A 22,816-nucleotide genomic window follows, 5' to 3' on the forward strand; every position below is an offset into this window, starting at 1 on the left:
TCATTAAACTGGGCTTAGACAAAAAAGTAGAAAGACCCATCAAATCCATCCATTTACTTAACCATGTATCTAATCCAGGGTCACAGGGGGGTTGAGCCCTTCCCAGCTGTCACTGGTCAGAAGGTGGGGTACACCTGGACAGGTGACCAATCCATCACAGAGTAAAGTCCAGGAGTTGTTTGACAGAAATAGAAAAACATTTGTCAGGAAGCTGAGATTAGCTCATGAAGAAAACACACATCTTTGACATTCCTACTTCTGATGGGAAAACATAACAGGGACGTCAAATGGAGCAAGCTCCTGTTTCTTCGCGGTGAGCGACCTGAGCTGCATGCAAAAATCAAAACAAACAAACAAACATTTTGGTTTTGTAAATATGAACAGAAGGTTATTGTGAGCTGCTTCTTGTTTCTGCTGTTTCAAACATCAAGGAGGTTACACAGTTGGCCTGGTTTGTCTGTTTGTTTGTTGGATTGCTTAAAAAAACAATCAATGGATCTGCATTTAAACTTTACTGACAGTTCAGCTTTTGGATAACTTTTGGAGTTGATCCAGATCCGGAGCCAGGAATTTTCGGCGTTCTTTACCACTGGGACAATGGACAAAACTGCACATTTCACATCATCCATCAAAGGAGAATTTGGGAGGTAACAGCTTGATGCTCTCAAGGAAATTTCACAAAGTAACCAGAGCCAGAGCCAGATGTCCTTCTGGATCCAGAGGTTCAAATCATGGATAAAGGAGGGCATGTTTAGCCTTGGCGGTGGTGCACAGTGTTGGGCTGCCGTTTTTGCTTCAGTTGGTATTTTGGTGATTTAATCGTCTGTTTTAAAGATTGTTAAAAAAAACAGCAGTAAATTACATTTGTGTCTGAGAGACTCAGAGTGAGGTTCACTGAGTGAGGTTTGCATTTTGCAGTTTCCAAGAAAAAAAGCTTGAAGGTCAAAGAGAAAAATGTTCAGCGATCACTTTGCATGTTGGAGACAAATCTGAAACCAAGAATGTGCAGAAATGTTGAGTTTGTGGTTAAAATCTTAGATTTTAATTTAGAGTTTATCTCAGTCTGGCTTCAGTTTAAAGCAGAACATCATCACAGTGCAGAACCAGAGAGACACCTTTAAAACAGCATGTGATGTTTGTATATACAGTTCATACTCTTTGAAATGCCCAGAGCATCCTTTGGGTGTTTGTTCCTGAAGTGTTTTGGTTGACAGACAGCTGAGGGAATATTTGGCTGAAAGTCTGAACAACAAAACCTGCAAACTGAGGATCTGTAGGAGGATCAACACACGAGGTGAACCTGTCCCACTGCTGTTTCAGGTGTAAAAGTGAGAGAATTGATTTTTTGACTCTCAATAAAAGTTTACAAATTTAAATCACATTTGTTCGAGTATTCGAGAAGATCAAACCCCAAAATCTGAGCATCATAAGTCATCTTAAAGATCGGGAACATCAGGGAATCAGCTCTGTCTGAAATCAAACCAATCAAACTGTGATCCACTGGTCATGTGACATGACGGCCATCACAGCAGCTCAACTTTCTTGAATTTTGAGGTCTGGTCTTGGTCCATCAGTTATTACAAAGTTTATTTGGGATTATGGATTTATTAAATTCATTTTTTATGGCACAAACAGCCATCGTGTTCACATCTGAGTGAAGGCAAACTCTGCATTCACCAAAGAAAACCAAACTTGGAGACAGATTGAAGAAATTCTGTAATTCTCGTTACCGCTTAAAAAATATTAATCCTACTTTGACTCTTACAAGAAACGTCGAGGTTGGGAAAAAATGAAAGAAAAATGAAAGAAAAACTGGCCGATCAAAACGATTGATCAATTTTCTGCCTCCTGATTTATTTGTCCGGCTACTCAAACTAGATGACTGAAACTAAATATTAAGCTCTGTATGTTAGAATTAGAAGATCTCATAATTACCTCTGGATAGTTTTACATTATTGCTTCACAGTTATGAGATCAGAGACTTAAAACCCCCCAAAACAATCTCTCCTGTAGTTATGAGAAGAAAATCCCAAGATCTGCCTCTCCTGTTTCTGGACGTCACCACAGTGGACGTGACTGAAGAGCAACTTTCAGCTTTAATTCAAAGGCTTCACGAACGGAACAAAGGAAGGAAACACAGCATTATTCCTAGACTTCCTAATTTTTCAAATATGAAAAAGAATTCTTATATTAAAAATTGCTACTTTGTCAAATTACTTTTGATCCTCTGGAGGATGGTGTAAAAAATGGTTGTAATTCCTAAACAATGAACGTAATCTTGTTCTGAAAGCTCTTGAATTTAAGCACAAAGTCTGCATTTCAGTCACTTTTGGTGAAAGCAGAGTGTTTGTGGTCAGAGTCGGAGCGTAACGCTGGATCCTCGCTCCTCCAGCAGTTTGCAGGCTGTCACACGGACATGGTTTTATACAAACAGTCCTAAACACGAGTGCAAAGGCATGCAGCAGTACCCGCCTCCCGGTGCGGCGTCACCCACAAACCCAGAGGACATCACATGATAGAAAAGAGATTACAGCTCTGCATTAGCGAACAAACAGCAGCAGAACACGGTCACCGTTAATGTTCGTGCGCAGAGCGCTGCTCCCGATGCAGACAAATATATAAAGGTTATGCATTCATGCTGCTGATGAAGACGAGTGTGTCCGGCGACGGGTTTCAGGAGGATTAAAGGTCCTGTATTCAGACAGGAAGTGGAGTCTTGTGTTTGGTTTGAAGCTGACCTGAAAGAGGATGGACATCAAGTTCTAAAAGTACAGCTGGAAAACATAAATATTGTTTATATTTATATAAACAATATCAGACAAGATCGCACTAGAAGTATGTAAGAAGCTGTTTGAGACGCAGTATGTTGCCACTCAGCATCCACCCAGAAACACCTCGGGCATCTTTTGGGGCAGTTTTCCTGAAGTATTATCTAAAGAAACGCAATCTTTAACGGTCACCGTGGCATAAAAGCTGCATGTAAAGAATCACCAGTAAAATCTGATGAATAACACTTAAAGGTTGGCTGACTTTACACGGAAACAAGGTTTTAGAAAAGTAGATAACTTAAACTTCTTCCACCATCTTTGCTGTTACAATTCCTCTCACAGGTTCAGGATCCACACTCAGTGGGAGTGCCTTTAGCTGAACATTGAATACAGAAATAGCAGACAAGCAGATGCACTGAAACAAGTTTAGATACTGTAACTAAAGTAGATTACTTTTGTTAGAGTAATCTTAGAGGTTGAGTGTGGAGGTGAGCCTCCTCTTGACTTACTCGTTTTATTCATTTAAAAAAAGCCTCTGAACTCAATTAAAAGGAGGCGGGAAAGCCGGTGATTGGAATTTTATACTCTATTTGATTGCTCATGGTGCTTTCTTACTACTATCCTCAATCACACCAGAGGCCTATAACCTAACAGTTACACACTCACACTCTGATGGATGTATTGAGGGCGACTGTTGTGCCCAAGGATACTTCAAGGACCTCCAGCCTTCCAGTTAGCAGCTGACCCGCTCTACCTCCTGAGCCCCAGCCGCCCCAAATCAAACCATTTCTCACCTGCTGCACGACGTGAAGCTGTGAGCGGTGAGCAAACAGCACACGAAGGCATGTCTGAAGCTTTGTTTGTTCGTCCAAACCACAATAGTGAGTACAAAAACCTCCACAGGACCACGGTCAGAGGTCATCTAAGGTCGGGTCATTTCTAGTATGAAAACCTATTGCAGGTTGTTCACAGCACTCGGTTTGCTGGCGTATTTATCTTCCAAATGTTGTTTTCCTATCATCTTTATCTCTGGCTGTGACCTGTGGTCCTGTTTTTGGTTTTATTCATTTAGTTTATTCAATAAGTTTTTAAAAATTTATGACTTTTCAGGTGACCTCCCTCTCCCCAGCCACCTCCTCCAGCTTGTCCGGGGGAATACCAAGGCGTTCCCAGGCCAGCCGAGAGATATAATCTCTCCAGCTTAGGCTGCTGCCCCCGCGACCCGGCCCCGGACAAAGCGGATGAAGATGGATGGATGGATGGATGGACTTTTCAGGTGTTTTTGGAGTGAATTCGAGAGAATCTGTTCATTAACTACCCGCTGTTAATTCAAACACTGATAGATCGCCACCCACTGAGGTCACAACACCAGCAGACGCAGCCAGCATCAACAGAGTTATGTCCTGTACCTTTTTTTAGCATGAAACCAAAACAGAACATGAAACAGGGTGTGAGGTGTCTGAGTTCAGTGACTGACGCTCTGACAGCTTTCATGGACGCTGCTGTTGGGAAGTTCTGAGGAAATGTTTAAAATAAGCTGACTCAACAGGTTTTTGGTCTTTGAGAAATCTCATCTGCCAGCATCAGTCAACTGAGCCGATAACAGACGGATATATCAGTGCGTCTCTAAAAGCGTTTTCTTCTCCCTGATGAACTTCTGAGCATCGCTGTCACACTCGGAAAGCTACAAATGAGATCATTTTAACAAAACCCTAAATCTGTTTCATTGCTGTGAAAGAGGTTTGTGTGAAGTTCAGCACCAGACTCTAAAACGCCTGCGAGCTCGTTTTCGTCAGGCTGACGTGTGAACCTGAATACGGGACCTTTAACCGTCTCTGAAGATATTTAAAGTGAGATCTTGCACACTGTGCTGAGTGTTAGTGCTGCATTTGTGTTCATCAGATGAACTAAATTACAATAATCCGTTTTTTTAACAGTAGAGCTACTGTCAGTGTGCTTGACAGAGACGAGACAGGCAGAGAAAGAAGGGAGGGGGCAGAGGTGAAACTATCCGGACTCACTGGGCTCTCCTCTGAAGAAATGCCCAGTTTGAACCAGCTGCCGGCCCAACAACAGGACCCCGACCCACCGTTTGAGAAGCCGATCTGAGGAGAAACAAATCCAGCGACTTCCTGTTAATGTGTCTGTGTTAAATCTGTCCCACAGACTGTTCAGCTGCTCCGGTTTGACAGAAGAAGAAGGATGCTTTGAGAAAAGAAAACCCCCCAAAACTGAAACTTTCATCCTCTTTTCATGCTTCAGCCACGAAACACAAACCAGACGTCCACTTTCATCCTCGCACAGATCCCAGCACGCACAGCCAGTCGAACTGTGCGTCCCTAATCCTGTCAGATCCTGTTTAAAGGAGTTTTTTCTCCCCGCTCTCTCCGAGTCCTGGCTGATATTAAAAACAGCGTAATACTAAGATTCTTCAAACTCGATAAAATATAAAAATTTAATCATTCGACCGGCCTGAAGTGCACTCGATAGTATTTCATATTATTTTAGTTCTGGTATTCAGATCGTTCCTTTAATCGAAAAGTCAACTCTTTATTTAATTACCTCTGGGCTGAACCACTGCAGTTAACTGTTGCTGGGCTCCTGACTGGTTCTAGTGGTCATTACACATGTCAACGTCACTGGATGACTTTTATCATTATTTAAAAAGCAGATTTGAGAGAAAAAATGCAGACAGAAATTTTTTTATCCCACATAAAATAAATTTGTGATTAAAATTGGACTCCACATTTTTTTCCTTTGGTTTTGAAAGAGTTTAGATTAATAGACACCAAGTGGCTCCAGGCTCTGTGCTTCTGACACTTGACAAAACAGTCATGACCCTAATTTTAAGGCCTTAAAATCATCCAGATGAAGGAGTTTTTAAAAAATAACCTCTGTATGGTTCCATTGAAGGGGGAAACTATCCATACAGGTCAAAACTGTTTTTTGTGGCAGGCAGAAAACATGTTTATTTCTGCTCTAAAAGTAGACATTTTAACATGGGAGTCTATGGGGACAGACTCACCGGTGGAGCCGGCCTCAAGTGGCCACTAGAGGAACTGCAGTTTTTCATAACTTGGCTTTTGTCGCTTGATGATTTGAGAAAAACTCAATTTAAACTGCATAAATGAACTGACTTTAAAGGCACCTACACAGCTGAGTCTACCTGGAATGCAAGTGGTGACCTGGAAGAAAGGAAATCGATCAGATTGACGGCTGATGATGGGAGGTGATTAGCGGGAGTGAGCTGGTTTGGAATAGATGGACTGAAGCATGAAAAAAAGTCCCTTAAGAAAGCTGAGATGGGTGTCCTGCTGCTTTAATCAGTTCACACACCTGACCTCGCCGTCATCTCTTTGACTGTCAGGCTCCTCGCTGAGTCACATGACCCTTTTCATCCATACAGCTTCACTTCTGTGGTCCTCTTGCCCCCCCGAGTGTCTGTCAAACCTCCCCCTCCACCCTCCTTCAGCTACCACATGTACGTCTTTGTGGTGTCGATCTGACTCCCCCCTGCCTCCTCACCCCTCGCTCCTCCCTCCCTGTCTTCCTCCTCCTTGTCGTCTTTGTCCTTCTCGGTCTCGCTCTCCCACAGCGTGATGAGCGGCGGGTAAAGCTCATTCAGAGGGATGGATGTGGCGTGCTGCATGTACTTCTTCAGTGAGTGGCCGCAGGACTTGTGCTGCTGCACGCGCCGGCCCATGTACACCACCAGCAGCGCCATGATTGACAAAGCGAACATGGAGCCCATGACGGCCGCCAGTGCCACGCTGCTGCGCCGCGACGCCACCAGCTCCACTGAGAAACCCGCCTCTTTAGTGGTGATGTTCAGACAGGAGGTGTGGACGGGACCAGAGGGGAGGGAGGAGGAGGAGGAGGATGGAGACACAGGGGTAGGGGAGGTTCTAGGAGAGGAAGGAGGAGAGGTGGGGTGAGGAGGAGAGGAGGAGACAGTGAGGCAGACGTGGTACTCGGTGGCAGGAAGGAGATGAGTCAGGTTGTACTCCTGCACGTCGACTGGAACCTGGAGAGGGAGGGGGAGGCAGAGAGGAAAATGTAATTAGCCCATCGAGTGCCTCCTGCTGGGTGTAAACCGAGTGTGATAAGATAGGGTGTTGATGACAGAGCCCGAACAGGTTGAGCGATTGATAGCAAGTTTATATTATTCGTGTTTCCCACGCGTCAAACTTAGTTAAAGCTGAGTCAAAATAATCTGTAAATGCAAACTCCTGTGATGGCTTCACGACTTCCAGCAGTAATGTCATTGGGTGATATGTTCACCTTGGCCGTGTAGCTGATCTGAGGGTTGTCAATGTGCACGGTTGCACTGGTCCACCGGGGAAGAGGGCCGGGGATGTCATGATGGTTTGAACCCACAGCTGAAGCTCCTCCGCTGGGATATAACTTCCACTCCAACACCACAGACTGTGCGTGAACCACCTGCACATGAAACAAGAAACAGTGAATCACCAGATTCATGGAGTACAAACTGTCTGGAGCATTAGATAGTTTAATAGTAGAAGAATAGAAGGAGGCACTAGAAGAATAAAATATAACCAGAAGAAGTAAAGAAGAAAAACTAGATGAAGTAGAAGCCGAAGAACTAGAAAAAGAAGAAATTATAGAAGAAGACCTGAAGAAGAATAACGTAACAAACTGGCAGAAGTAGAAAAAAAAAAGTAGTAAGTTTGATGTAAAACTAGACAAATAATTAAACTAGAAGAAGAACTTTAAGAACAAATAGCTAGAAGAAGAACAAGAATAACAAGAAACAAAAGAGGAGTAACTACTCGATGGCAAACATGAAGAAGAGGAAGAACTTGAAAAGGGCAAGAATAATAAGAAGGAGAAGATGCAGAAGATATAGATGAATTAGTGCAAGAACTAGAAAAAGATTAAGAGCTCACAGCATATTTCTAATAACACCTAAACCTGTTCGTATAGCACATGAAGCACAAAACGTACCTTAGCGAGCACCACCAGAGACCCTGCACCACTGGATGAGTTCCCCAACCAGGTCCTTTCTCTGCTGGGGTCATTCCCCCCACCAGACCAAGAGCCGGCATATCCCTGAGAGTCTACGAACACCGAGACACTCTTGGTGTCTGCTCCTTCGATGTTCCAAGCCACACAGGTGTACACACCTGTAAGAGAAGAGCAGCTTTTATGCCACTGAAGGTCCAAATTAAAAATCCACTTTAAACTGAACTGGATTTGAGCCTGCAGCTCAGACTGACCTGCGTCTGATGGCTCTGCGTGTTCGATCACCAGCGCACCAGGATCTGACATCCGATGCTTCTTCTTCCTCCTGCTCAGGCCACGCCCCTCCTCTGATATGATTGGTGAAGCCACTGCCTCTGAGCTCACCTGAGCAGATTCATAATGTCACTCTTTGGTGTCTCTTTACAGGATCATGCACTTTTTTAGTTCTCACTCATTACATGAATTTATTTTACTAATTCGTTTTTTTAGGTAAAATACAGTATACATCAGGTAGTTAAGGAATGGGCACGTTCAGTTTTTATTAAATGTACGTTCAGTTTATGCCAGAGCTTTTTTTTTCTTAATGATAAATTGTTTGGATAAATAAACCTTTAATTCTATTTCAGATGCCATTGCTCAAAATTTTTGCTTCATGTCATGTGAAGATACTTGTTTTGGGTTAAGAAAAGATTTTAGCTGGGGTACACGTACACACAACAGCAGACGTAGACTGTGACAATAGGACATGGAACACATGACGGACCGGGGAGACAGGATGAAACACGAGTAGAGGAACACGGGAACAGTCAAGGGGGCAAAACACAGAGAGCGAGAGGGGAACAAGTAGCCAAGAGAATGAAGAGAGCACAAGAGGGACATGACAGGCTGGGGAAACGTGGGATAAACAGGATAGAGGGGGGAACGTGAAATGGAAGACAAGGGAAACAAGACACAAAGACACACAAACCCAGACACACAGAGAGGGACACAGAGGACAAAGACTCAGGGGAACCTAATAACCAAGGAGCTAAACAGGACAACCTAGGCAATAAAGAATAAACTCAAGACTAACAAAATAAACCATAATACAAAAATGACATCAACATACAAGAAAACTCAAAACGGGTCAAATGACCCAGGACGATGACAGTAAGTGACTCCCACAACCCATCAGGGCACAGATGTCAAAGCTGTAAATGTACATGTCAGGAGATTGAGTCGCTGTGGTGATTTAAACCCATTTCCAGGGTGTCTCATGCTCTCACGCTGAAGCTGTGTCTGCTGGAGTGAGTCATTTAGTACAATTTAATGTTGCACTTGATTAATGTAGCTCTGTTATTAGCTGATCGCTAATTATACAGTGGAACAGACAGAACAGTGGCGATGCAGAGGGAACGACACACTGGGGAGTTTATTCACCACGTCCAGCACGAAGAGGAAGTAACGTGTAATAATCACTGTCTGTTGTGATAACTGATTAACTGAAATCAATGACGTGAAAATGCTCAAAGCCTTGTGTTTCTCTCTGGGACTTGGACACACACAAAAGTTTCTGCCCACCTTGTCACCATTTGGCGTCACCCAATAGAACTGAGGGGCGGGGTCGGCGTCTGCCCAGCACTCCAGCGTAATTGGCTGCCCTGCGCTGACATTTATGGTCGGGGGGAAGGAGTGAGGAGTTATGTGAGGCAGGCAGCTGTTGGTACCTCCTCCGCCCCATCCAACCGCCACCACCTCCTGCAGCTCCTGACCGATCAGGTGAGGCGGGGAGGAGCAGATGGTGATGGAGGAATCCAGCAGCTTGAGGTGTGATTGGTTGCCAAGGTGAGGCCCCCAGGAGGAGAGGCAGTCACACCGAAGAGGGTTCGAGTGAAGAGAAACCTCCTCAAGAGAATGGAGGGAGGAGAGGAGGTCTCCAGAGAGGAGGCTGAGCTGGTTGTTATGGAGGAGGAGAGTCCGGAGGGAGGGCAGGTTACTGAGGGCAGAAGACCGAAAACAAAAGACATTGAATGAGGAAAAAGAAACGAAGAATATGGACAGATAGAAAAGAAAGAAGAGATGAACTAGGAGAATGTGAAGAAGAAGATGAGGAGACAACAGCTGAAGGAGTTACAAATGTACAAAATCAAAAAATAAAAATCACTTTTACTCATGAAAAACATAACATATGTAAAAATAAAACATAACATCAGTGTGGGGTGGCTCAGAGACCGTTAGACACTCACCTGAAGGCCTGTGGGTCCATGTAAGAGAGGCGTGGGTTGTTGCAGAGCTCCAATTTGGCAAGTTCTGGAAGGTTTTGAAAAGCTGCTCGCTCCACCATCAGCAGGTCCTCCATGTTGTTCAGACTGAAGCCAAACACAACACTGCATTTACTACAACGTGCAACCGTGGCAGCATCCTAAGGTGAAAAACAAAGCCAGAAAAATCCAACAGCTTGGAACAACGTGATCTCTACTTTGTGTTTTCCAGCCAACCTGAGTTCCTCCAGGTGCTCAAGGTTCTGGAAATCTCCCTGCTGGACTCGACCAATCGGGTTCCTGTTCAGGTCTAGGAACTTCAGGTTTGGGAGCACGCTCAGAGCATCGCGAGGAATAGACCTGCCATGAGAATGAAATTCAGCCATGGCTCCAGTGGCAGAAGGTTATGGAACTGAGACCTTATTTAATCATTGTACATCCCCTTGAAGCTAAAAGTGTGTTATTAGTGGACATTCAAGGCTCTGACTGCTGAGAACCCTTTAAAACAACTTTCCCCCCACCCTGTTACATCAACAGTATCCTTCACTACCACTCGTATCAATCACATCACCATTTTCCTTTGATAATGGCTATTTCATCTGTCAACAACTACAAGTTGCCATTTTCAATGCTCTCTGGTCACCACATTGCTTCTATTCTTGCCCTTTATGCATTTAAGACAGGAAAGTCTACTTAATAACAGGGTTATAGCTAGGTCTAACAGGCTAAGAGAAAGTAAACTAGGGGTCCTGTGCTGACGAACCTGAGCCGGTTGTCGTAGAAAGAGAGGCTCTCCAGGTAGTCAAGGCCCAAGAAAGCAGCAGAGGGAACAGAGGCCAGTCCCATTCCTGCCAGGACCAGGCTGTGGAGGCGAGACAGAGGCAAGAAGTTCTTCTCCTCAAGACCCAGGATAGGGTTTTCCCCAATCATCAGAATCTCCAGGGATGGCAGAGACTCGAACCAGCGACTGTCGATAGCCACCAGATGGTTGGAGTTCAGGTGGAGCCTAGGAGAAACATCAGAGAATAGAGAACTAATTCAGATGAAGCTGAATGGTAGCAACATGACAGGTTTTTGAAAGTTTTGGGGTGGATGTAGTCCCTGAGAGTTACCTAGTGAACCTTTAGGAAGTTTCAAGATCAGATTATATTGGTCTTTGGTGTTTTTTTAAATTGCCTTTAATCTTATTTATCTTACTTCTACCGGTATAGTGAATTTGACATGAACAACGACCAACTTCACATTTGCTGGGCCCAGATCTTCGACAGTCAACATCAGAGATGGATGACTCCTAGATCCAGCCTTCAGATTCTGTCTGCTATGATTCTGTTCTCAGAGAAACCCCCACGTTCTACCTCCTGAGTCCTCACTGAGAAAGGTGTACTGGCTTTAGCTGGCTCTGGTGGTCTTTTTAAGCTTCTATTCATCTCATATGCAGTTCTGATGGTCATCTGCAAGATTCTGGGATAAGTTAACAGTCAGAATGAGGTTTGATAGAAGAAGTGGTGGTGGCGAGTACCGCAGCAAGTTGGTGAGGCCGGCAAAGGCTTTGGGTCCGATGGAAGAGATGTGGTTATGGTTGATGTAGAGCTCTTCCAGACTGGAGAGATTCCTCAGACAGAAGTCCTCCAGCTCCTCAATGTGGTTCTCCTCCAGGTACAGAGTCACCAGGCGGCCAAGAGAGGACAGGCCCATGGAGCCCACCTGAACAGACAAGAAGAGACAGTATTTCGGTATGAAGCTGACTTAGAGCGGATTATCAAGTCGGACCAGGATGGAGACAAATGTAAACCACATTTTTTTCACTTCAATTACAAGTTGTAAGCAAAATCCGTCATCTGGTGTAAAGATTTGATCTCAAATCAAACATGCAGAGCTACCCACTGCGCCGAACCCCGTGTGAATATGTAGCAGCTGAAAGCTTTCATCCAGCTGTTACTGACATCTGTATCCTGCTGTTCAACAAGACTGTGGATAAATATTGAGAATCGAGAAGCGCATACCTGTGTGAAGTGGTTCTGAGACAGGTCGAGCTCTGTCAGGTTGGTCAGACTCTGCAGTTCAGTAGTTATAGAGGAGATGTTGTTACTCTGCAGCAGCAGCACCTGAAAGGAATGATGAAAAATCACATTCAGAATATATTAACAACATAATGACTGGTCAGTCTTTCAACTGGCTCATTAGAGTCAGGTCAGAGTCAGAACCCCAGTTTATGTTAATGTATGCAGGGTCTCATTAGTCAAGAACAGAAAATACTCTCCTTTTGATTCAATCCCAAAGCGATGCTCTCTGCAGGCATGAACTGAGAAAGACGCTACCTTGTTCTTTGGGTTCATGAACTAGAGCAGATGTAACAATCAAATTTCACAATAAATCTCTGTCATCTTTGTAAGTAGTTCGGTGTTGTCTGATCCTTGTGTGCCTGCAGACACACCTGAGGGTCAAAAGAGCACAACAATACACTATATATAGTGATGGATTTGAAAGGTATGTAGGCCAGAAAAGTGAATCAAGTGCATGAATGCATTAAACCTGCTAACAGCCAGCAAGGAGGGTGGGGGGTGGTGTTCCTCTGGTTGCCATTGAAAAATTGATAGAAGTCTGGGAAATGAGCCTATTGCTCCCCTGCTCTATTACCACTGTAAAAATGTTCCTGATGAGTTTATGGTCTGACTTGCTCAAAGTCTCATGCTTTATTTTGGGTAAATGATGGTCCCAAATAGAGCACAAAAAGGATAGAGCAACGTTTGCTTTGGGTTTGCATCCCGTGACTGACAGCCACTTCTCACATTGTTTAGCCCATGACTCAAGAAGGAGTCTGAGTGTGTTATTAATATTTCTTAGCAATAAGTGAACCAAGCTGCTTCACACTTAAGCCTAAAAGTTGTTTTTTGTTACATTTTTATGACACTGTTGTATGAGCAGGCTTTTAAATTGAAGGCAAGCTAGAGACATAATACATAATAAGAAATGTATTGTAAAAGCTCATTTTTAGGCTCTGCATGGAGGTCCGTCCATGCAGGGCTGTTACCTGCGTATCAGCAGAGATGTTGGCTGGTACTCTCTGCAGATGGAGTTCATTGCAGTCGACTGTCCTGGCCTGGTGATGCACAGACTGTGGGGTGTACCACGGTCGCGTCTCACATACACACTGCAGAGGGCACAGCACAGCGCCACCTGGAGGAAACACACACATGCACCAGGGCTGTCTTTAAACAACATCTGCGGATCATTAAATGTCCATTTGCATCCTTTATGCTAATCTTTACCTTGGGTGGTCCCGCTCATTTCAGCACACGCTGATGCTATAACCAGGGAGAGGAGGAGAATGGAGAGAACTTCAGATCCCATGATGCACTGGGCTGTGGCGCAGGATAAATAGCGATGACACGTGCCTCCAGAAGGCTGGTCGGAGGTTCATCTACACAAATACTGAAAAAGTAAAGGATATAATTTTTTTTTTTAAAGGAATTTACTCTGTTGAAGTTGCTGCTAGCAGATACAGTTAATCATTAGTTAGCCTAGCTTAGAATTTAATTAAATGTCTCTAAAGAAGTTGAGTAAGTGGAAACACCTGGGTTGATTATGTTGTAACAGCAGAAATGTGGAACCGTCACAAACCAAGCATGAAAAACTAAACTTTAAAGTGACGACGCTGCAGTTCCTTTAGTGGCCACTTGAAAATCAGAATCCTTTATTAATGCCTGAGGAAAGCACGTGGTCACAGAGAAAGTGAGAACATTAACTGAGTAAACAAACAACAACAACAAAACAGCTCAAATATATACAAATTATAAATAAATTAAATATATATGGTTGAAACTGAGGTGCCCCTCTTATTTTCTCTGTAGAGGATGTGTAAATATAAAGGGTGTAAAGCTATTACAGTGTGTACTGTGCTTTAGATGGAGGAGTTGTACAGGAATGATTTCCTGTGTCATTCAGTGGTGCATTATGGGTAATCTCAGTCTCTGAGTGATTTGTAGTTGCATTTATTAAAATGTATCTGTACAGTTTATGCACAGGTACATTTGTCACTAGTAAACCAAACTTACTAGTGGCAGATGATAACTTATATGATGATAACTCTCTACCCTACCACGTTCCTAAAAAATAGGAACGTGGTTTATTCAAGCATCAGCTAAAACTGATGCTTGAATAAACCAGTCGGCGGCATCATGTTGGCTAAGCCAGTGTTTTGTTTACAGCTTGTGACACACATTCGCAAACAAACATAAATATTTCATTAGCAGGAACTGTGTCAAACTCATGCTGCAGCATCCATCAACACACAGCAGCAATTAATCTGACAACGCAGAGGAGAGGAGGGGGCAGCGGCCTGGTGACACACAGGATCAAATCAAAGTGTGTCTGCAGCCGACCAGCCAATCCCAAAACACACACTCGCTCCTGTTTCCAACACTTCTGAGGACATTAAACTCTCTCACGCTCATTCACTGGGGCCACAACTTTAAAGTACTCTTTGTTTTACTCTACAGTTTTATTGCACAAGTTCCAGCTCTGGTCTTCATTATTTTTCTCTATTATATTTTATACATTTGTTTGCAAAGAAACCACTGAGGTTGTTTTTGCGTGTTTTTATGCAAAGTAGCAGCTCTGACATTGCACTGAGATGAACAGAATAGGATAAAAGAGCCATCAATATATCGGTCTAATTTAAAATGAAACCAAAATCAGGTCTTCAAATTAAAATGTCCTCAATGTGAAGAAGTTGAGTCCCCACAACATGAGTTATACAAGAACACACACACACACACACACACACACACACACACACACACACACACACACACACACACACACACACCCTCTGTTAATGTAACCAGACAGCCGTGCTGCTGTTGATGTTGTTGTTGCGCACACACACACACACGCACAGCGGGATAGGAAATGGGGACACCTTGCCTCTGGTGCCATGGCAACCAGCCAGGAAGTGACATAGCAGGACAAAGGGGAGGGATTGACCTCAGTGCCGCCCCCTGATTGGTCCAGTTAGTTCTCACTGTGTCCCAAATCCACACTGAATATAATCACATGCACTTTATGTGTGTAACATAGACTAATGTTTGTATTTATCATATATGAAACCTTAAATTCTCTAGTTATTTATTTATTTGCTCAACTGGAATTATTTTGTAAACGTGGAAAACTGCACTAAAATAAAAATACAGAGAAAATGTCCTTAGTTGTAGCATTTCTTAGTTTGGTAAAAAATGTATTCCAACTTGCCTGATGAGGCCATGATGGGCATGTTTATTGAGACTGCAAGACTGTGAGTCAACGGCTATCAGGAAGTTGTGTTTTTAAATGGTAAATGGCCTGTATTTGTATAGCGCTTTACTAGTCCCTAAGGACCCCAAAGCGCTTTAAATATCCAGTCATCCACCCATTCACACACTGGTGATGGCAGCTACATTGTAGCCACAGCCACCCTGGGGCGCACTGACAGAGGCGAGGCTGCCGGACACTGGCGCCACCGGGCCCTCTGACCACCACCAGTAAGTGTCTTGCCCAAGGACACAACGACCAAGACTGTCCAAGCCGGGGCTCGAACCGGCAACCTTCCGATTACAAGGCGAACTCCCAACTCTTGAGCCACGATCGATTTTACTGTAATTGCTGTCCTGATTTTCCTAAATCTTCCATCTTATATATGCCATCCATACTACCGTATAATAATTAAAAGACTAAAATTAATACTGAAACTAATTAAAACAAAACATTTTCAAAAAGCAAAAACAAAACTGAATTAAAAATAAGATGTTAAAATGGCATTAAAATAAAACAAAGTTGAAAATTACAATTTTTTCTCCCATCGAGTCCTATAATACCGAACACACTTTCAGCTGCCTGCTAGCTTTTAGAAAGAATGCACGATTATCACACTTCCATGTAGGCCTCAGTTTTCATACCTGGAAGCTACTTCAATTTTCATATACAGCCCATCATTCAGTTGTACTGAAATCATTCTATGAAGTCATCTTATTTTCAAGTTCAGCTCATACTCCCCAGTTCTACGCTCCTTTCCTAATGTGGTCACGTCTGCTTAAAAACAAACAAACAAACAGGACAAAAAGGAAAAACTCGAGTCTTTAAAACAGTGGCTTCAAACAGTGTGTGTGTTTCTGTGGCAGGCTGATATGAAGCACGGCTGGTAGGTTGGACACAAAATAAGCCTCTACCTGCTGTCCTCCCCTGAGGCAGCATGCACATCATTTAAAAAAATAAATAAATAAATCATCAGAGAGATGAATGAACACAGAAAATCAGCTTGAACATCATGGGAAATACTACAAGGGGCTCTGGTTAGTTCACTATATCAAAGAACTTTGGGTCCTATGGAGCTGTAGACCAAAAATACACATTTTGGGAAGGGTAAACATTTATTTCTGGTAATTTCCTTCATGCTGTGGACTGATTTAATTGTGCTTCTGTGAATAAATTGAAGTTATTGTGCCAACATTTTCAAAATTCTTGATTAACCAATAAGTATGAATTAGCAGGACACTATTATTTTATGGATAATATGAGCTTTCCTGTGAGAAAACAGAAGAAAATGCCATTTTATTTCTCTTTGGTCATATTATTGATACCATGTTCTTTCTTGATACTGTCTTTCATAGTCTAAAAGCTGGTGTAAACAATTAATTTAGCAATTTAGCTTAGTTTTGTGCCACTCTATGTGCCCTGGGCTGAATACCAGCCAATTAATGTGCAATAGTATTATCAGTAAAAGGAAAGGATTCTCTAATAACAGCCGGGCAGTCTAGCATCTGTGGTTAGTTCATGTCTGTATTAAGCTTTCAGGTTGTTTTTGCAGTAATTCTCATAAAACCCCAAATAAATGCTGACTTTGGAAGTCAGTCGTGTTTTCAGTCCGCTGCTGGTTCATAATAATACACTCCAAACAGTAATGATTGTCTGTGGCTTTCTGCCTTTTAATAAGCTTTTTGTGAGGATATAATGTGCAGCGAGTCAGACAGCAGAGCTACTGGGACAAAAGGTGCACAGGGGGGTGGGGCAGATTTGCCACTAGTTCGTTAGCATATTATTAAATATCGCTCATTAAGTTCAAAGGTTTGTTGATGAATTTGCGATGAACGCATCAAACCTGAACACAGCACGGTAAGAACATGTCAGCATTTGTCTGACAGATCGTTCAAATGTCTGAACCTCCTCCTTCTGGTTAGTGACAGACCAGAGGAGGTTCGTCTCTCTGCTCCAACATCTGAACACCCCCCCCCACCCCCACCCCTTTGCTGTTGAGCAGATGGAATATTGATGAGCTGATATTAATTATTTAAGCAGCTGTGAGTGCCTCATTTACTGTCCTTCTCTACAGGCTGTGATTGGAGGAAAGCAGGAGATGCTGGTTAATGAACTGTGACACACACACACACACACACACACACACACACACGTTTGCATGTCTGCCTTTGTAAGGACCATCACAAACATAATGCCAATCCGGGACCTGCCTGATTTTAGCTAAACAAATGTTTAAACACTCAGATAGGATTTAAAAGGTCTACTCTTGTTCTAATGTTCCAACAAATGTCCAATTTAAAAAAAAATGTCCTCACTTTTCACTGATGTTATTATTTTGTGAACATCTATTAACTTTTTTAAGAAAATGTCCCCATTTTGTGTAAAGTTTTTCACTTTTTACAAATGTGCTAAATGCTGTTGGGGTTGAACTCAAAAAAGTAGTAAATAATACATTACTTTACTTAATTACTCCATAAATGACCTACTTTGTTGCAGTACCTCTTACATTGCTTTGTAACATGTCCTGAGATATATTACACTACAGCTACCATTTAACAATAAAAATGTTGTGCAACATTCCTGCACGCTGATATAACTTCCTATCCTAATGACAACACACGAGATCTTTCTTGTCGTGTTTAAGTATGAACCCAAAGCTTAAAATCAGCCTGAAGAGCATTTCACAGAAATTAAGGTTACAATGCTTCATGCCTGACTGTGCATCACTGCTTTTATTACCTGTGTGAAAAAGTGATTGCCACCTAAACCTAATAACTGGTTGGGTCACGCTTAGCAGCAACAACTGATGATTAAGCATTGAAGATAACTGGCAATGATTCTTTCACGGCGCCGTGGAGGAATGTTGGCCCACTCATCTCTGCATGATTGTTGTAATGAATTTTATAAAGAACTCCAACCCATTCAGGAATGCACTGTTAATGACTTGACTGGTTAAATAAGGGTTAATGTGAGATTTAAAAGAGATTTAAAAAGTAAAAACCTTTTAGTCCTCTTCCCCTCAATCCCTAGCCACAGCAGACTGATGCCCCCCCTTCACTGTGGATCTTGCAGTGGTTTCTTCCTGTTAGAAGGATTTTTTTCTTTCCCACTGTTGCCAGATGCTAACTCTTATAATGCAGCAAGATGACTGGTGTTGTGATTTTGGACTAAAGAAAATAATATGAATACATTTTAATTGAATTGCTAAAATAAAGCTTGTAAATGTACTAATCTTGCAACAAAATAATCAAATAATGGGCTAATCAGCTGTCATTTGAGCTCTAGAGTGGATATCATTGAATACTACTTGTCTACTTTTACATTTAACTACTATAACAATAAACTGTTACCAAAATTTGCCATTTTGTCTCTCTGTTGGTCATCGTGGCTTGAGCTGAAGCAAACCTGCCACGGCCTGTTAAGGCCCGAGTTTGAGCTCTTAGGAAGTCCTCAAAGCCATAGATTTGTCATAATAGTCAACCTAATTTTGAAGTGCCTTAAACCTGCATTCTTTTTAACAGCCAGTAGGAGGCAGCACATCTGGTTGCATCAAAGTTTATGGACACTCGGCTCCTTCGACCAGTGACCTCACGGATCAGTCAGGTTGGTCTGATTAAATTATAAAGTTCAGTTTATAATTGAAACTGAAATTGAATTGAAACATCTCACGTTTTAAAATTTCGGTCATTCTCCAGATTAAGAAAGCAGGATTATTTAGAGCAGGGGTGTCGAACTCCAGGCCTCGAGGGCCGGTGTCCTGCAGGTTTTAGATCTCACCCTGGGTCAACACACCTGAATCAAATGATTAGCTCATTACCAGGCCTCAGGAGAACTTCAAAACATGTTGAGGAGGTCATTTAGCCATTTAAATCAGCTGTGTTGGATCAAGGACACATCTAAAACCTGCAGGACACCGCCTCTCGAGGCCTGGAGTTCGACACCTGTGATTTAGAGTATGAATATTAGCTGATGGTGTTTCACTCAGAAATTGTTACATAACGAGTGTGTGAGCTCGTCTCAGAGTTGGACCCACCCCCTTTGCTCACAATGTCTCATCCCAAACTCCAAGACGGTGATGCTTCACTAACCGAGGAAAGGAGGAAGGAGGCGCAGCTGATTTATAACACGGGACACACCAGGAGCACTTTGTGAAAAGGGATGCATCAGACTAATTGCTTTAACACAATTATCTAGTTTTCATAATCACAGGAAGCCATAACTGTAACTGAATGTGCATTTTGATTAATTCTTCTGCACTGCTGCAGGGACTTTTCAGTGTCTCTCCGTTAAATTCATCTACTCTACAACCACAAAGAGACACAAAACAACCACAAAGGGACGGATTAACCTGTCTGAATCACTGCGAGCGTGTTGCTGCAGTCGTTCTGTGGAAAATAAACCTGAGGGTTAACTGAGAGTCGAAGAGGTAAGAGGTGATTACATAAAGCTGAGTCGGTGTTGCTGTGGAAACCTTGTGGATGTGAAACCAAGTCGACTGAAGTGCAGAAACTCTCTGACCTACTTTCATTCAGAAAAATCTATTATGCAACAATAAGTCAAGTCATCCTCCTTTCTGTCTGAATCTGCATCAAAATGCCAGAGGTTCACGTCTCCCGAGGAAGATGAGACGAGGGAGCTTCGTTTTAGACGGATGATGACGACTATATAGATGGATTTTGATTAAAAGCTGCACAAAAAGCCAGAAAGTAGTTGCTGCTGGCCCGACACTGAAATGCCAGTCTGACTAAAGAAAAGAAGAGTTGCCACTGACGGGTAAAACATTTACACGAGATATCTGTAATAAACTTAAATAGCTCGAAAAAAAATTAGTGTTTTGTTTCATCTTTAGGGAATTAATTAGACTGAAAATACACATGCAAGGAGATGGAGTGAGACTCAAAAATACTGTTGATGACATCAAATCTACATTATAAACCCAGTAAATATTTTTACTTTAAGTGGTGCAACAACCTCACCCACAACACAATAAATTATACAAACCTCATTAAAACAAAAGAATGACTAAAGTCTTAAAGCAGCACCACAAAAACTGCACACCTGGCCCACACTCAAACTGCTACCCTGAAACTGAACCCACGAGCCTGAACGCCAATAAAACACTGGGGCGGAGTCAAAAGAACCCCAAGAAACACAAAATCCAACAAACAAAACTCGAATCTAATAAAAGGAACCGGAGGAAAGAGGAATAGCAAGCTACACATACAGGTGGAACAAACAGGTGATACTAATAAAAGGTGTGGAAGATGATAAAAAGCAGGAAAAAGAACAACTGTAAAAACAAACACAACAAAAATACCAGGGACCATGACACCAAGTCTTAAAACTTTGTCAATCAGCCCATAAAAAGTGCAGACGGATCAAAGCAGCAAACACAGTTTATTAATACATCTGCAAGAACATCTGGAATAATAATGTTGATAAAAATGTGGAGGCACTGCAGACCGAGCGTCAACCTCACGGGCTGAAAGACGAAACTGCGGCTAAATAAAATCACTGAACCAGGCCTCTCAACCATGTTTGCACTGCTGGAACATTTTTTAAATGAGAAGTCCTAACAATTTCCATCTTTTATATACAGTCTTTGGATAGCCAGGGACAGGGTTTCTTCAAAAACACTCTTTCTACTCATTTTATAGCAAAGACTACAGTTCCCATGATCCCTGAATAAACTGGACTTTTGCTTCGAAACCCAAACTTCATAAAATGATTGTGTAGCACAATCAAGAGACAACAAGAATAACACACCTGTATAAACTTTAAAAAGACACCACATGAGACCCGATTTTTTTGTAAGTAGTTTTGATGTCATGTTTTATATCTAAAACTCTTAAAGTTAAAAATTAACAATGCCTGAAGACTGAAGTTGACTTTCCCTGCACAGTGCGGTAAACGCAGAGACTGATTAGAGTCCCGTTCATCTTTTCTCTCTTTATCACTCAGTGTCATCAGCATCCAGCTGCATTTCGGCTCATTTAGGAACAAAGCTCGTGTTTCGCAGCAGCGACTCTTTTTCTTTGTGAAAATAAAGAAATGCTAAACTTTGAGGTGAGTACCCGGGATTAAACCCCGGGTTTGATTCATGATTCGTCCCTCCGTCTCACTGTGGTGTCCCTGCAGAGCTCCGTGCTCCAGTGAGGACAGACGCCCATGTTCTCACCTTGCTCCTCCGCCTGCTGCTTCTCCTACTCCCAGCCGCAGCTGCAGACACAGCCCGGGGCAAAGCCTCACAGAGCCGGGCAGAGCCTCACAGAGCCCGGGCGGAATGAGTCCGGTAGAAGCGGGCGGTTCTCCGGTCCGCTGATGTTTTGGTGATCCAGATGAGGGCGGGCCGAGTCCTGCTGCTGCTGGCGCTTTTATCTGAAGGATCCCTCCCTCTCTCCCTCCTGTCCTCTGTCAGGTCCGCGGCAGCTGACTTCCCATCAGCCAATGGGATTTATAGGCCACTGGACGAGGGACCAATCAGGGAGCTCGGATGCTGCACAGAAGCGCTGGAGGAGGAGGAAGGGGAGGGTGGGTGTCTTCTGACATGACGTAATGCTCCAGATTCACCTAATGACTGAGAGTCTGCGCTCCCCTTGTTATCTCTCTCTACTTTGCTTCTTCTTCTGTGGTGTCTCCGTGATGCTGTCTGATCTGAGACACGAACCAGCAGAAAGTTTAAACAGGAAGTTTGAAACTTCACAAGTCAAAATGTCTTCAGTCACACATCAGACGCAAAGAGTTTACTGTTAAACAGAGAGTATCTAAGCATGATGTAAGTGCTTTATAGCTTACATCGCACTTCATCTCTTTTTTATTGGGACATTTCATGGAAATTCAATCAGTGCCTATAAATATAAATTAAATACACTGAAATTAAAAGGTTTTTTAGTTTTAGTGAACAACAATGTAACAACATATTGCTTCATTTCCTCCATAAAACAAAACAATTTGGGGGCTTTGTTTGTATTTATTCTTATTTAGTATAAAAAAATAACCAAACAAACAAACAAAAGAGAAAAGTTTGATAAGTTCTACAATTGTGATTGATCACATGTAGCAAATGTGTTCATGATAAAATGGAATAAATGAATTAATATTATCATTATCGCCTTCATAATACCAGCAACAATTCTAGGATTGTAACGCAATAAGTAAATAAGAAATTGTTAGTATTAAAAAAGCCACAGAGATTTGTGTGGAGCCACTGCTCTACATCAGAAGGAGCCAACTGAGGATTTTTTGCAATCCAGCCAGAAGGCGATCCCTCGACAGACCCAGAGCTTATTTCTGGGAACGCCTCGATATTCCCCCAGAAAAGACGCAGACAAAAAGGTGAGAACATGAAGAAATCAAAAATGGAAAAAGGATCAAATATAAACACGCAGAAGCATCCACAGTTATCTTTTAGTTACTGCATTTTTATTTAATTTCCACTGCGAGTCCCAGCGAGGTTCTCTGATCTCTGCGGACGTCCAGCACTCAACACTGTGAGGAAACCAAAGTAATGCGAGACACCTGCTGACATCATGAGTG

General features: G+C 42.7%; 1 protein-coding gene across 1 annotated transcript; it reads right to left on the minus strand.

The window, feature by feature from the left end:
- Positions 1-5,488: 5,488 nt before the first annotated feature.
- LOC102207844 (leucine-rich repeat neuronal protein 1) lies at positions 5,489-21,668 on the minus strand. The gene is made up of 13 exons (XM_005750415.2): positions 21,459-21,668; positions 13,261-13,423; positions 13,023-13,168; positions 11,995-12,096; positions 11,511-11,695; positions 10,755-10,997; positions 10,229-10,351; positions 9,977-10,099; positions 9,312-9,726; positions 8,006-8,135; positions 7,734-7,912; positions 7,050-7,208; positions 5,489-6,792 (listed from the first exon to the last, which is right to left on the minus strand). The coding sequence occupies exons 2-13, from the start codon at positions 13,340-13,342 to the stop codon at positions 6,241-6,243; spliced, it is 2,439 nt and encodes an 812-aa protein (XP_005750472.1). The 5' UTR covers positions 13,343-13,423; positions 21,459-21,668; the 3' UTR covers positions 5,489-6,240.
- Between the last annotated feature and the right edge of the window lie 1,148 nt (positions 21,669-22,816).

This window comes from Pundamilia nyererei, unplaced genomic scaffold (genome assembly GCF_000239375.1).
Source record: "Pundamilia nyererei isolate P.nyererei 1_Seehausen unplaced genomic scaffold, PunNye1.0 scaffold00273, whole genome shotgun sequence".
NCBI lineage: Eukaryota > Metazoa > Chordata > Actinopteri > Cichliformes > Cichlidae > Pundamilia > Pundamilia nyererei.

Bases quoted from the DNA above. Each gene is read 5' to 3' on its own strand.
- LOC102207844 (XM_005750415.2), bottom strand. From the start codon at position 13,342: ATGGGATCTGAAGTTCTCTCCATTCTCCTCCTCTCCCTGGTTATAGCA. The intron at 12,097-13,022 runs GTAACAGCCCTG...CATTCCTTTCAG, and splicing joins ACATCTCTGCTGATACGCAG to GTGCTGCTGCTGCAGAGTAA. The intron at 7,209-7,733 runs GTACGTTTTGTG...TTTCATGTGCAG, and splicing joins CTCTGGTGGTGCTCGCTAAG to GTGGTTCACGCACAGTCTGT.